The sequence below is a fragment of the Andrena cerasifolii genome, chromosome 13, assembly GCF_050908995.1.
Source record: "Andrena cerasifolii isolate SP2316 chromosome 13, iyAndCera1_principal, whole genome shotgun sequence".
Classification (NCBI taxonomy): domain Eukaryota; kingdom Metazoa; phylum Arthropoda; class Insecta; order Hymenoptera; family Andrenidae; genus Andrena; species Andrena cerasifolii.
In genome coordinates this window covers 6204905-6217671 of record NC_135130.1, presented here as the reverse complement: position 1 = coordinate 6217671, position 12767 = coordinate 6204905, and the positions used below count along the sequence as shown (strand labels likewise).

General features: G+C 40.7%; 1 protein-coding gene across 2 annotated transcripts; it reads left to right on the top strand.

Moving 5' to 3' along the window:
• Positions 1 to 92: 92 nt before the first annotated feature.
• LOC143375735 (uncharacterized) lies at positions 93 to 11915 on the top strand. Of its 2 annotated transcripts, none has more exons than XM_076825140.1 (11): positions 93 to 429; positions 2808 to 2966; positions 3852 to 4016; positions 4945 to 5115; positions 6394 to 6502; positions 7680 to 7836; positions 8658 to 8790; positions 9148 to 9321; positions 10093 to 10452; positions 10965 to 11229; positions 11515 to 11915. In XM_076825140.1, exons 1-11 carry the CDS (start codon positions 351 to 353, stop codon positions 11534 to 11536), a joined length of 1794 nt encoding a protein of 597 aa, XP_076681255.1. In that variant the 5' UTR covers positions 93 to 350; the 3' UTR covers positions 11537 to 11915. The 2 variants fall into 2 exon arrangements, with proteins under 2 accessions (XP_076681255.1, XP_076681256.1); XM_076825141.1 differs by having other exon boundaries at positions 94 to 429; positions 10965 to 11236.
• The last annotated feature ends 852 nt before the right edge of the window (positions 11916 to 12767 follow it).

Sequence of the window (12767 nt, the reverse complement as noted above, 5' to 3'; positions counted from 1 at the left end):
GCAGCGAGCCGGCGGAAGTGATCTTCCCCCCCCCCTTCGTTCGGAGCGGAATAACCCCGAAACACGGCCTCCCCGTCCCATTCATAGATGCAGAACGATCCGACAGCCGATTTTAGTTTTTATTCTTCGCACAGTCGGTTACGCTCCCGCGCCATCCGTCTCTTCCTTGATCCTCCGCGGTCCACTCGCCTGGTCCATCGTCTCTTCTTCTCCTGGATGTGCTCCTGCTAAAATGGCCACCGGTGTCTAACCGAAGAAGACACTTTGGGGGAAGAGTATTGCTGCTTGGACTTGGGTTCATAAGTTATGTTCACGGTGCATAGTTTCTTCGTGGTGCAAACGTTCTCAAGATGAAGATACCTTCTTTGGCGCCGCTTCTCCTGCTGGCAACGCTGGCCCAGTTCATCGTTTGCTCGTTGTCGGTACCGAGTAAGTGATGCTACGTTCAGAACTCGAGAAGAAATCGTGGCTGTGCCTGCGCTTCTGAAAACGAAGAGATATCCGGGTTTCTTCGCTCTGCGCAGATATAGTTCGAGGGGGAAACGAGCGTTAAATGCATAAGATTTTATGTTAGAAGGAGATCTACTCTTAATCGCTGATGAGTAATTGATTCTTCTGGTGGAAGATCAGACGCAGAGTTTGTTAATTATTACCTTTTCTTCGGTGCGGATGGACACGATAATTGAAGAGTCCTTGTAGAAAACACTGCAAGTGCCAAAAATCAAATTCTGCACTGTAGTATTACCATTGGCACGTGGAACGTTTTCCGGTAGAATTTTTTTTAATTCTGGCATTTGTAGTGTTTTCTACAAGAACTCTTCAATTGTTGAGTAGTTACTTTCCGACAAGGGATGATCGGTAACACGTAAATTCTAAAACATTTGAATCACTGCAAAAATGTTTTTTTTTTTAAATTAATTTCTTCCAATTTTTTTTTGAGAAAATTCTTTACCACCATATTGTAGGATAGGAAAATCCACAAAACTTTGAATTAAACTTTTTTTTTATATCTCTTACGGTTTCGCGGATATCCTCGATAATATGAAAAAGGACCATTTCTTTGAGGGGGTGTTTCCACCCCTAGGACCGAAACAAAATTGCCACGTTATTAGCATCAATTGAACCGGATTTTTCTGCGAAGCTTCAGACTTTTCTGAGTTTTCGGATTGCCGAACAACCCTTGCAAGTGGATGTTGAAATGTAAAGGTGACATTTATTCTGGGGCAATTTAATGGAAAGGAAATAGTAGAAGATGGATATCGTTATCGTTAAACATCACTTCAGCATGTAGGTTTGTGTTGTGGTGAATACAGACGGGGGAACCCATTATGCAAGTTATGCGCCGCATAAGGGCGCCAGCCGAAGGGGCTAGCTAAAAAACTATATCGCACACTTAATAATAAAGGAATCCAACTCCCACATAAATAAAATGTAAATGTAATTATCTTTTCTATTGCACCACGTAAAGACAAAACGCATTAAATAGAAAACAGGTGCAAAAATTTAGGGGCGCCAAAAATTTTCTTCAATAAGGGCGCCAGCCACCCTCGCGCCGGCCCTGCATAACGAGGTCTCATTTTTTTTAAGCGGATTACAATCCATTTGACATTTCAGTGGAGAATAGATCCGCTATTGTTCCTCGGTTTTTATACAGAGAAATGTTCTATCCACCTACCCCTGGCAAATAACATTTTCCACGTGTTTCTTTGCAATTAAATGGCACGTATCGATATCTTTCTCTTCTTCGTTTTTCTTTAATTCTGTAATGCTTCTGCTATTTACATTCTTATTCCTTTACCTCGGTTCCTCCGATAACAATCATTTTCTTATTTCTGTTTCCATCCACCCTGAAGGGGAGGTTCCGGTCTAAAAGTCGATTTTTTTTTTATTTTTTTTTTCGAGTGGTCAACCTTTTAGGAATACTTGTTCAAAAGGATTTGTTGAAATTCGTAATATTCTCGAAGTTATAGGCATTTGAGTAGCGGCAAATGCATGGATAACACCCGGTTTTTCTCGAAACAGTGTTCTCAAAACGGTGGGCGCTGTATCTCCAAAAGTTATTATCCGATTCAACTGAAACTTTTTTTATTTTGAAGAATATACTTCTAGCTAGGGGGGAAACCAGAAAAAAATACAAAAATTAAAAATTTATAATTTTCAAAGGCGTTGAAAGGACGAAAAATATAGGGGGAAAGTGATTTCAAACTTCAAGTGCCGTTATTTTCCTAAAAAACGTCATTTTTGCATTTTTTTTCTGGTATCCCCCCTAGCCAGAAGTATATTCTTCAAAATAAAAAAAGTTTCAGTCGAATCGGACAATAACTTTTGGGGATACAGGTCCCACCAATACAGATCAATTTTTTGACGCCTTGACTTTAACGACTTCCCAGTGCCGTCTGCAATGACTAATTAAAAAACCAAAAATACATTGCTGTAGCTTAAGACATCCTTAATTCAATGCAAAAAGTCCCATCAAATTATATACAGTAGTTTTCCTTTAATTAATTCCTAAATATCACCTATTTTGGGGGCCCTAGACCAGAACCTCCCCTTAAGGTGAGTTTCTCATCAAATCGCTCAAAAAGTACCTGGTCTTTGGGATTTTTTTTAAAAAAATAGTACGCAACGCGCAGTAAAAGAAACTCTGTGGCCTTTATTTATACGTTATTCAAAGATATGAAGAAAAAAATTATTTCTCATTTGCTTGTAGTGGTCCGACCCACCGGTTGGGAACCACTGTCGCGGGACTTTATTCCTTACCTGCAAATTACTTTCTTCGATGGGTATTCTGTATTCTTTATTCGAAGGCAGGTGTCCTGTGGTGAGGCTGACGAATGGAAGGGTTCGAGCGAGGGCTAGGGGAAGGATCATCAGGTTCAGCTGTTACGAGGGTTTCACTCTCGTGGGTAACAAGTATTCCACTTGTATTCGAGGCCAGTGGGATACACCTACGCCCGTATGCATCAGTAAGCACAACTTTCTAATCAACCGCGATAAAGCTATGACAGTGGATGCCAATTAGAACGCTCCCCGATAATGGCAGGCCACAGTTTCTGGCGGAGCTTGCGGTTTCCTTATTTCCAACGTGTCACGGAAGGGGAGCCTCGCGACTCTCGTATAAACAATAAGAGAAACTATATTTCGTTTGTGGAAAAGAGAAGAAACTGTACTCTTTTTAACGCGGAGATTCCAATGCTCAACCAGGGACCTAAAATTACAATTTCATTCAGATTAATATAAGGGTGAAAAATTTAAGTAGGAAAATGTAACTACCAAGTCTAACGATTAATAATTTAATTATACTGGAGAAATCTTTTGTATAGTAGATACAGTAAGTGCTGGAAATATTTATTGCCTCAGTGGAACAAACACTTTGCCATTTATACCTCCCTTATTATTGATTAGGGAAATATTATTGCAAAAATGTGCAGCTCACCTATTTTAGTCAGAATAAGTTATTTCATCAATCACGTTGCTTTGAAAAATTTTAGAACAGTGGCGCACCCAAAGGGGTGGAGCGGCAAGAGGCTCTGGCACCCCCCAAAGAAAACGGAAAAAGGGGATTAATGTAAACGCGTCAGAATTAATTCAAGAGCTTTGTAAAAAGAGAAGGAAACTGGATTTTATTCTTTAAATCCCCGAGATTAAATCCTGAGTGCCCTACTGTTTCAGAGTGATGCAATAAATATTTCCAGCACTGTGCAGCAGAGAGTCATGTCAGTGGTTAAATATTTTCCGTGACAGTCTTGAAATGGGAGATTGCAATGACTGTAAAATTTACTCCCTTGCGTTTATTCGCGGGAATGGAAACGCCAGAAACGTTAAATAATACAGCTTCTTATCCCGGATAGACGCTGAGTGCCCTGCACCCCCGATGCCGGAGCACGCGCTAATGGCGTCCAAGTACAACGGCGCGATATTAATATATTTTTGCGAGCCTGGTTACGCAGTGATTGGCCCCGCAGAAATCTATTGCGACGGCAGGCAGTGGAACGGTACAGCGCCCCATTGTCGAGGTGATCCCTTTTCCCTTTTATTTACGCCCACCCCTCGGGAACAATAGCACGGCTCTCCACCCCCTGACCTTCAATTTAACTGCAAAAATATCGTGTCCCCGTGACGGTAAAATTCAGGAAAGTCGAATGGAGAATTGGGGGTGGAGAAGATTCACAGAGCAGTGTAATATTTTCGATAACCTTAAGTTAAGGGAGAATCCTATTTTTGGGGCTGAAAACATAGCAAAGCTTAGGATTTCTTAAGCACGAACTTCAGTAACATTCAAAATAAGCGAAAATATTTGAAAATTGGGGAAATGAATTTTTCTGCAATAGCAGAACCCCTCGCAAATTTTTAGAACAATTGATTCGGTAGACTTTGCATTATTTAACTTTTAATTTAACGTGTGTTCTTGTGGGAAAAGGCAATATTGAGAAATATAACTGCATAATTAAGAGTGAAATATTGAGCCAAAATTTTTGAAATTTTGTGTATAGAAATATCAAGCACCGAACTATATTGTCACAAGAATTTCGGATATTTGATTAATATCTTGGAAGTTGATTAACTTTTGGCTAAGATTGTCACTGAAATTCATCCTTAAGAAACCAGCTAACTAACTTTCACGCATATTTGAAGAAGCTGCAGTTTTTTGTTTTATTAAAAATTGAATGAAATTAAAAATTTATAAAAAGAACTGCGACTTCTTCAAAGATGCACGAAAACATGGTCCAAATTTCAGATGAATCGAATCGCTAATTTCGTAAAGAAATTCAAAATCTTGCTGTGTTTCTACCCCCAAAAATAGAATTCCCTCGTTAAAGCTCTGAGGCCTCAAAATTTTCTGATTTATTTTTATAATATTCCGAGGACCCCTGGGGTGTAATTTACGTGGAGAACGCAGTGGTGTTGTACCAGAATGTACCCACCCTTTTAATTGTTAATTAGACACAAAGGCTTCAGCTCCAACGCAATGCGATTTCGAGAAAGCAGACCTCTGCTGGTGGGAGCAGGATCCGCAGCATGATTTCGATTGGCGGCGGCACAATTTCGAGACACCGAGCTCGCATATAGGCACTGGGCCCACGCACGATCACACGTTTGGGCCAGGAAACGACGGTTCGTATTTTTGGCGAATGAAATTGAAAAAGGAAGCAAAATGCTTTTGCCTGTGACTTTTTAATTTTCATCGACAATAATGGCAAAGATTTCCTTCTTCTAAAATAAAATGTCCCCTAAATGTTCCCCTAACACCGAAAGTGAAGGGTGAGCTTTAAATATAGAGGCTCAATTTTTTTTTAAAACAGCTCACTTTTTTCACTTTGTTGACATTTTGAATTAATTTTAAAATTAAATTTTACAACTATTTTAAATTAAAATATTTCATGGTACTTCACGGAAAGGGTGGCAGAGGCTTTTTAGCATAGGGGTGCCAAATCTCAAAACAGCTTCATCGAGAAAATTAAGTTTTAATACTACAGTTCATCAGTAAAGAAACAAAGTTTAATGAATTTAATTTTCTCATATAATTTTCTTCTTAAATAATTTCTTGTTTTACCTTGACATTCCGTATTTTGTTCCAATTCAGAGTGGACGTTTCCCGTTTTTAATCAGTATACAAAATCCTTAACGTTATATTACAGGGGCACTTGAACTTTATAACCCTTTGTGACTCGACAGTTCTGTAGTCCCAGTTGCCAGCAACAAAATATGCTATAAATCGCAAAATCGCGAAAAATGGACACTCCCAGTTTCTTCCCCTTACCCTTCACATGGGTTTTATGCAATGTTTGGGGAAACAAAGAAATTATTTAAGAAGAAAATTATATGAGAAAATTAAATTCATTAAACATTGTTTCTTTACTGATGGACTGAAGTATTGAAACTTAATTTTCTCGATGAAGCTGTTTTGAGATTTGGCGCCCCTAGGCTAAAAAGCCTCTGCCACCCTTTCCGCGAACTACCATGAAATATTTTAATTTAAAATAGTTGTAAAATTTAATTTTAAAATTAATTCAATATGTCAACAAAGTGAAAAAAGTGAGCTGTTTTTAAAATCGTCTCGAGCCTCTATATTTAACAGAGAACCACTTTCATTACACATACTTCTATATTTGCAGTGCCATTTATTAGCAAAAAAAAACAAAACTCGTCCATGGGTCACTAATGACCCATGGGTAATTTATGAAGAATTATAGCAAATCCATTTTATAATGTAACCTAAAAATCCTCCATGGGTCACCGGTGACCCATGAGCTCCGAACAGTGTTAATAGAGCTTCCCACCGTGCTACTAATGAATATTTTAAATCCTCGCGGTACCATGCGCGACGATTTTTATTAAAATATGTTTGAAAGCTTTGCGACCCGCAGCATTATGAAAATGTAATTCTTCCAGGGCATTATTTGTACATCGAGGCCTCTGGTCGTCTGGTGAACGACACAGCGAGGATCATATCTCCTCTGTACAACGTGTCATACACGGAATCGGGCTGCTTCTCCTTCTGGTAATTAAATTTTCAATTCAATCTCATTCCTCAAACAAAGGGCGCACGTTTCATTACGAGCCAATTGCCTCGGAGCCTCTCGATTTTATTTAGGATACAACGTCGCGAATATTTGCTGCATAAAATGGACCGATATATCGCGCTAGGGACCTTTCATTGTAATCAAAAGTATCCCCGAGAATTTCTACGTAGCGGACGTAGAAATATTAATTGCTGTCCTGATTCTCGAAACGCGCGCATGTAGAGAAATAAGCGTCTATAAATGGCAGGTTAATTGTCTAAGAAAAATGCATCGCGGTTCGCTGCGCACTCGGTCGATTTCTGCGTTAGAATCGCAGGTCACATAATCACTGGTTGATTAGTGGGTGTTCGTTGGAGACCTGCCTCGATAATCATTGTTTTTGTACACCTGTAAGTTTACGCTAGAAAAGCGACGTTACTGCGCTGCGTTCCACATTAGAGCGTACTCGTTTCGCGCAGGGATACACTGTTGATTGGTAGTAAGCCGGCGGGGACAGTGCTGCGACCTGTCGGGAAAGTGCTGCGACCGATCGCGTGACTCACAAGGAGAGTATTTTAGGTGTCCGCCTCCGATCGTTTTGATTTTTGGATATGTTATAGAGGACCGAAAAATAAGAAATACGTGTTTTTTTATTTTCCCCCGTTTTCATATTTGGGGAGAGAAAACCGCGTTCAAAGTTAGGGTTGAAAAATCATTTTTGTGAAATATCTCGCGAACTATTAGAGATAGGGGAAAAGTTTCAATGGACGAATTTTGTGCCTTTGAATGCGAAATATGACTGACTCACCAGATTTTCAAAAATCCACAAAAATGATTTTTCAACCCTAACTTCAAAGTTCAAACGCGGTTTTCTCCGCCCAAATATGAAAACTGGGAAAAATAAAAAAACACGTATTTCTTATTTTTCGGTCCTCTATGACATATCCAAAAATCAAAATGATCGGAGGCGGACACCTAAAATCATTACTTATTTGAGAAGCACTGTTATTAATAAAAGCTGGAATCCAAGCTACTTTTGGCGCATACAGTCAAATTAAGTATCGCAGAATTTTATTCCCCGCGTTGTTATTCGAGAATTTATTCTGTTGTCGGGATTAGTGAATTTTTGTAATCTTTTTCTGGAAGAGCTTTTGTCAGATTCCTGTGAAATTTCAGGTACCACATGTTCGGGGCCACAGTGGGAGCTCTGAACGTGTACTTCAAGCCAGAGGCAGAGAGTTCGCCGCGAATGTTGTTCAACAAGGAGGGTAATCAAGGGAATCAATGGTTGCATGGTATTTTTAATCTCCCAAAAGCAGAAAAGGGTTTCCAGGTGATGGGATTCGATATAACAATCATGACCCATTTTCCACATTTCATTTGTCTGCGATTCGTTGCGCTTGCAGCGACACGAAACTCATTAAAGGACACGTACTAGGTGATCTAAAGCACTTCGCGATACTGACCTGTGGCGAAACGTAAAAGAAAGTTCCACAATACTAGATAGCAGCTTTCAATGTTCAAAATTAGGGTTTTATACAAAACCCAACTTTTGAAAAAAAACCGATTTTCGAAGTTTTACAAAAAAATTTAAAACAGTAAAGAAGTATTTATACTTATTTTTAAATTTTTCCATTTATTTAATATTTAAGAAATATACTCTATACAAAATCAAATAAATAAAAAGAAAACTCAACTAAAATCCATACAAAATATAAATTTCTATTTCATTCAGTATTTTTCTTTGGGAAACATGAGCTCATGAAGATTATAGGAGTTTTTGTGTCACATTCATTAACATTTGTAATTTCAAAAAAATATTTTTATTTATGAAAAAGCATCTGGAATTTATAAACAAAAATATAATTTGAAATTACAAATGTTAGTAAACATGATGCAAAAATCCCCCTATTGATATTTCACTCCGTTAAAAAAAAAAAATGCCAAATAGTACCTTCTCCCTTTTTGGCCCTCCCGTTAGTCAAAATACCCCGAAAAATATTTCTCGATCAAAGAGACCACGGAAGGAAATTCCATACACATACAGCTTAATTAGCATCCCTTTCCCCAATTCTAAGCTCCCGACCATCCAGCACGACACGTCACATTTCCCTAAAAGCCACGTCACAGACTCAACTTCCCTGTTTCTTCCAGATCATAATCGAGGGTGTGCGTGGCAGCAGTTACGTAAGCGACATCGCGATCGACGACGTAGCGATTCTGCAGGGGGACAAGTGCCAGAACGTGAACAAAACTGAAGGCGAGGGTGTGACGGAGGGTGACGAAGGTAACTCGAGGAACTACCACCGCGAGGGGGATGATTTTCTAACAGAAATGCGCAACGGTTCCGTGAATGCGTCGCCCGGTTCGTTATCTCTTAATTAAAAACTCTGACCACCGTAGGGAACGGCGCACGGAGCGGAGGTTCCGCGAAAGCGGGGATATAAATTTAATTAAATATCGCGTTACGGACTCCGTCGCGACACGCGAACTTCGATTCGCGCGCGCGGCATTTGCGTACGCGGGGCGACGCCGCGAAATCGGTGAACGGTAATTGTTATAATTAATGTCCGAGCGCCCGTGATAATCGTGCGCCTCTGTTCCTTTACTCGTTAAGCGAACGTTGATGTTGCTTTTATCGCAGACCAAATCGAACAAGTGAACGCTCAGCTGACCTGCCGTGGAAGATGCAAGAATAGCGTGACGTACAATTTTACAACGGCAATGCCACCCACGCCATCCGACACTTGTCTTTGCACCCTCGACTGCGCTGAACACTCCATCTGTTGCCCGGACTATGCGGAATATTGCGTGCTGGGTGAGTATTCTTTTGTCTCCAATCCTCCTAGGTTCGATGGGGACTGAAGTGGTCTCGCGAATTTTAGGTTCTTCTACTCGTACGCGTCTCAAGTGAGCTAAAGGCCAATCGCAATCGCGTTAACCTTAAAAAATCGTACTATTACCTTTTAGCGAGCTCACGAGGGAAGTTCGAGAACTCCACAATTAAAAAACATCTGGAACTTTGCGGAAATGCAGCTCAAGTGACGCTAATAACGTGACTATTTTTTTTATTCCGAAATAAAACGGTTCTAAGGGTAGAAACACCCCCTCGAAAAAGTGGTCAGTTTTATTGTGAATATCCACGAGACTGTAAAGGATATCAAAAAGTAGTTAAACTCAAACTTCTATGGTTTTTATGTCCCATAAAGCGGCGATAAAGAATTTTCAAAAAAAAATTTCAAAGTTTATCCCCATCACAATTTTTTTTCGACAATTCTTTATCACCATGTTGTAGGATATCGAAAGCCATGAAATTTTGAATTGGACTATTTTTTTTATATCTTTTACGGTTTCGCAGATATTCACGATAATATGAAAACTCACAATTTCTTTGAGGGGGTGTTTTTCACCCTTAGGACCGTTTTATTGTCGAATCAGAAATAGTTACGTTGTTAAGACCACTTGAGCTACATTTCTGCAAAGTTTCAGATTTGTTTGAATTTTCGAGTTGACGAGTCGTGGGAAATTGACTTTTTATAAATTTTTAATATTTTTTTAGATGAATAATTTTTATCCTAATGTCTCTCAGCTTTCACAGAAGAAGCAGCCACCGACGTCACGGAGGCCGTCGTGAACCACGACGCAACAACCTCGTTGCCACCAGCGAAGAACAACACTGCCACTGACGTCGCCACCGTTCGGCCAGATTTCTACGATGGCAAAGGGATCTCCATAAATCCGAAAGACGACATCGACCCGGTGACGTTGAAGCCGACCACGACCAAGCCCGTCGCCAACGTAACTAGGCCGAAGACCGAGAAGCCGGCCAGAACTACTCGCCGCACAACTACGTCCCTCGCGACCACGAGGACCATTCAAACAAAGGAGACGCCATTTATGCAGACAACCACTGTCACCAGGAGATATGTGCAAGCTGACGAGCAACCTGGTAACACGAATTCCATTCTGATACCGAAGTTCCACCGTATCAGCTTCCTCCTGGGATACTTTAAAACTGAGCCTCTCCACCTCGCAACTTTGATCGAGCACAAAACCGTTTGAGTGCCTCCATTTCCGAAGTTGAACCGCGCATCTGATAAAGGGGCTCTGAACATATCTGAAACCAAGCGCGCGATTCCTAAATCGCAAAACTCAAAGCTCGGAAGCGATTTTAAAGTTCCAAGCGTTCGCAGTCCCTGGCGTAAGCCGGGAGAACCCCGTGCCCGCGTCAATCGTGAAATATAGTTATTCTGGTGTTGCTAACCTCCTAAATCGTCGTGCCAAATCGACGTCAGTAAAGGTGGGAATGCGAGATCGCAATTGGGCACGTTTGCGTCGTTCAAAATTTTTTTTAGACTCAATTCAAGCCTGGAATCTGCGTCCGTGGATCCGGGGTCCACAGACGCAGGAGCAGATAGTGACACGCGTGGCGCTTACAGCTGAGAATGTTGTTGTTTCTAGATCCAAACGTGAGGAGGCAGGATCCGGAGAAGCTGCATCGTGGATCGACGGGATTCAGCATGCCGGGGATCATTGGCATCGTCGTCGGGATCCTGACAGGGGTGTCGATCACGCTGATGGTCGCTGTTATCATATTGAAAAAAAGGAACACTTACAAAAGAGGCGCGAATGGATCGGCGCTTTCCGAGGACAGCGATGTTCGATTTCTGACGTCCGACGAGATCCTGGACTTCACTCTGGCCAGGCCCAGCGACAACGACGAGACGTAAGCGGTGAATATTTCATTCTCCGCGGGGAGAAAACTCGTCGGCGGCGGGTCGTCGCCAATGCAGGTCGTCGGAAGTCTTGAAAGGTTTCAAGGATACGCTCTGGAAATGGGGGACTGTATGGGTGTCTTATTCGCGCGGGGTTCTGGAAACTTTCAAGACTCTCGAGAGCCGGGGACAGACTCTGGCGATGCTCCGCGGTGATTAATTAGAATTAGAAACGTTTGCGGGGGAGATGTGTGAAGTGAACAATTTTTAAAGCTTGATCCGTTTACAAATTTCAGCGGTGACTTGTTGATTAGATGAATTTCGTAACGCTGCAGCTACGTACATTCTTGCAAGAAAGCGCTTTTCTTTGGTAAAGGAAACAATTGGTCATTTTTTTTAATGAAAATTAGTAACGTTACTGATTTACCGAACTCAGTTAATCGTCAAAATTGATTCGTGTAACGTACTTGTTAAATCATTTGTCCTTCTTTGGTAATTTTAGTTCACGTTCCGTTGACAACTTGTCTCAATGAGGATCTACCTAATCGAGGTAAAGTTTAGTTTACGCGAATTATTGATAATTATGATAAGAATAATTTTAAGATTTCCTTATTGTATATAGTAATAGTAATACTTCTCTGCCTGGAAACTTGCGCGAAGAGAAGTGCCTGAAATAAAATTTACCTACTTTATTTAATCCAATGACTGTTTTCACCCTTAATAATACTCCATTTTTATATATACGTTAAAAAATCCACGGCGCAAAATTCAGAATTAATAATTGAACCAAATCATTCTAGTGAAAGCAACGCGCCAAGAAAATGCAAGTCGAGAGGCTGCGAGGCAATGCTATATGTACAGCTCAACTACGCAGCCTCGGTAGCAAATACGTGCCCTGTTATTTAACAAGCATTTAACAACAAAGTTGAATATGGTAATGCAGTAAGTTCAAGTAGAATAAAATTAGCTCACAAATTACTCGCGCACCCTTTAGAGCAATAACTGACTGCTTACTAAATTTCAGCTTCCAAAGCCTTATGCCAGTGTTTCTCAACCTTTTTTGAGTCGCAGTCTCCTTTTATAATATTTAAATAATTTGCGACCCCTCCCTCCATATAAGGTAAGGTAAATTTAATAAGGTAAAGGAAACACATTAAAAATAGGTATTTCAGAATATAATTCTAACTTAATAATATTTTTAAAAAAACCGTGCCCCCCCCCCCCCCGAAAACACTTCGTGACCCGCCAGTTGGGAACCACTGCCTTATGGTATTTGAGATATTTTTGGCCGGACTGAGTTTCCCAACTGACAATTTTTATATTAAAAAAAGGAAAATTGGGGTAGCACACCCTTTCGGGAAAACCTCCGGTGGCTAAGGCACTCGTGCACCCTTCTGGGGTGGAACTGACCGCCACCAAATTTCAGCTTCCTATGCCTTACGATATTTGAGATAGTTTTGGTCGGGCAGAGGTTCCCAACTGACAATTTTTATATTAAAAAGAAGTAAAATTGGGGTAGCACACCCTTTCGGGAAAACCTTCGGTGGCT

Bases quoted from the DNA above. Each gene is read 5' to 3' on its own strand.
- LOC143375735 (XM_076825140.1), top strand. From the start codon at position 351: ATGAAGATACCTTCTTTGGCGCCGCTTCTCCTGCTGGCAACGCTGGCC. The intron at 6,503-7,679 runs GTAATTAAATTT...GTGAAATTTCAG, and splicing joins TCGGGCTGCTTCTCCTTCTG to GTACCACATGTTCGGGGCCA. The intron at 9,322-10,092 runs GTGAGTATTCTT...AATGTCTCTCAG, and splicing joins TGCGGAATATTGCGTGCTGG to CTTTCACAGAAGAAGCAGCC.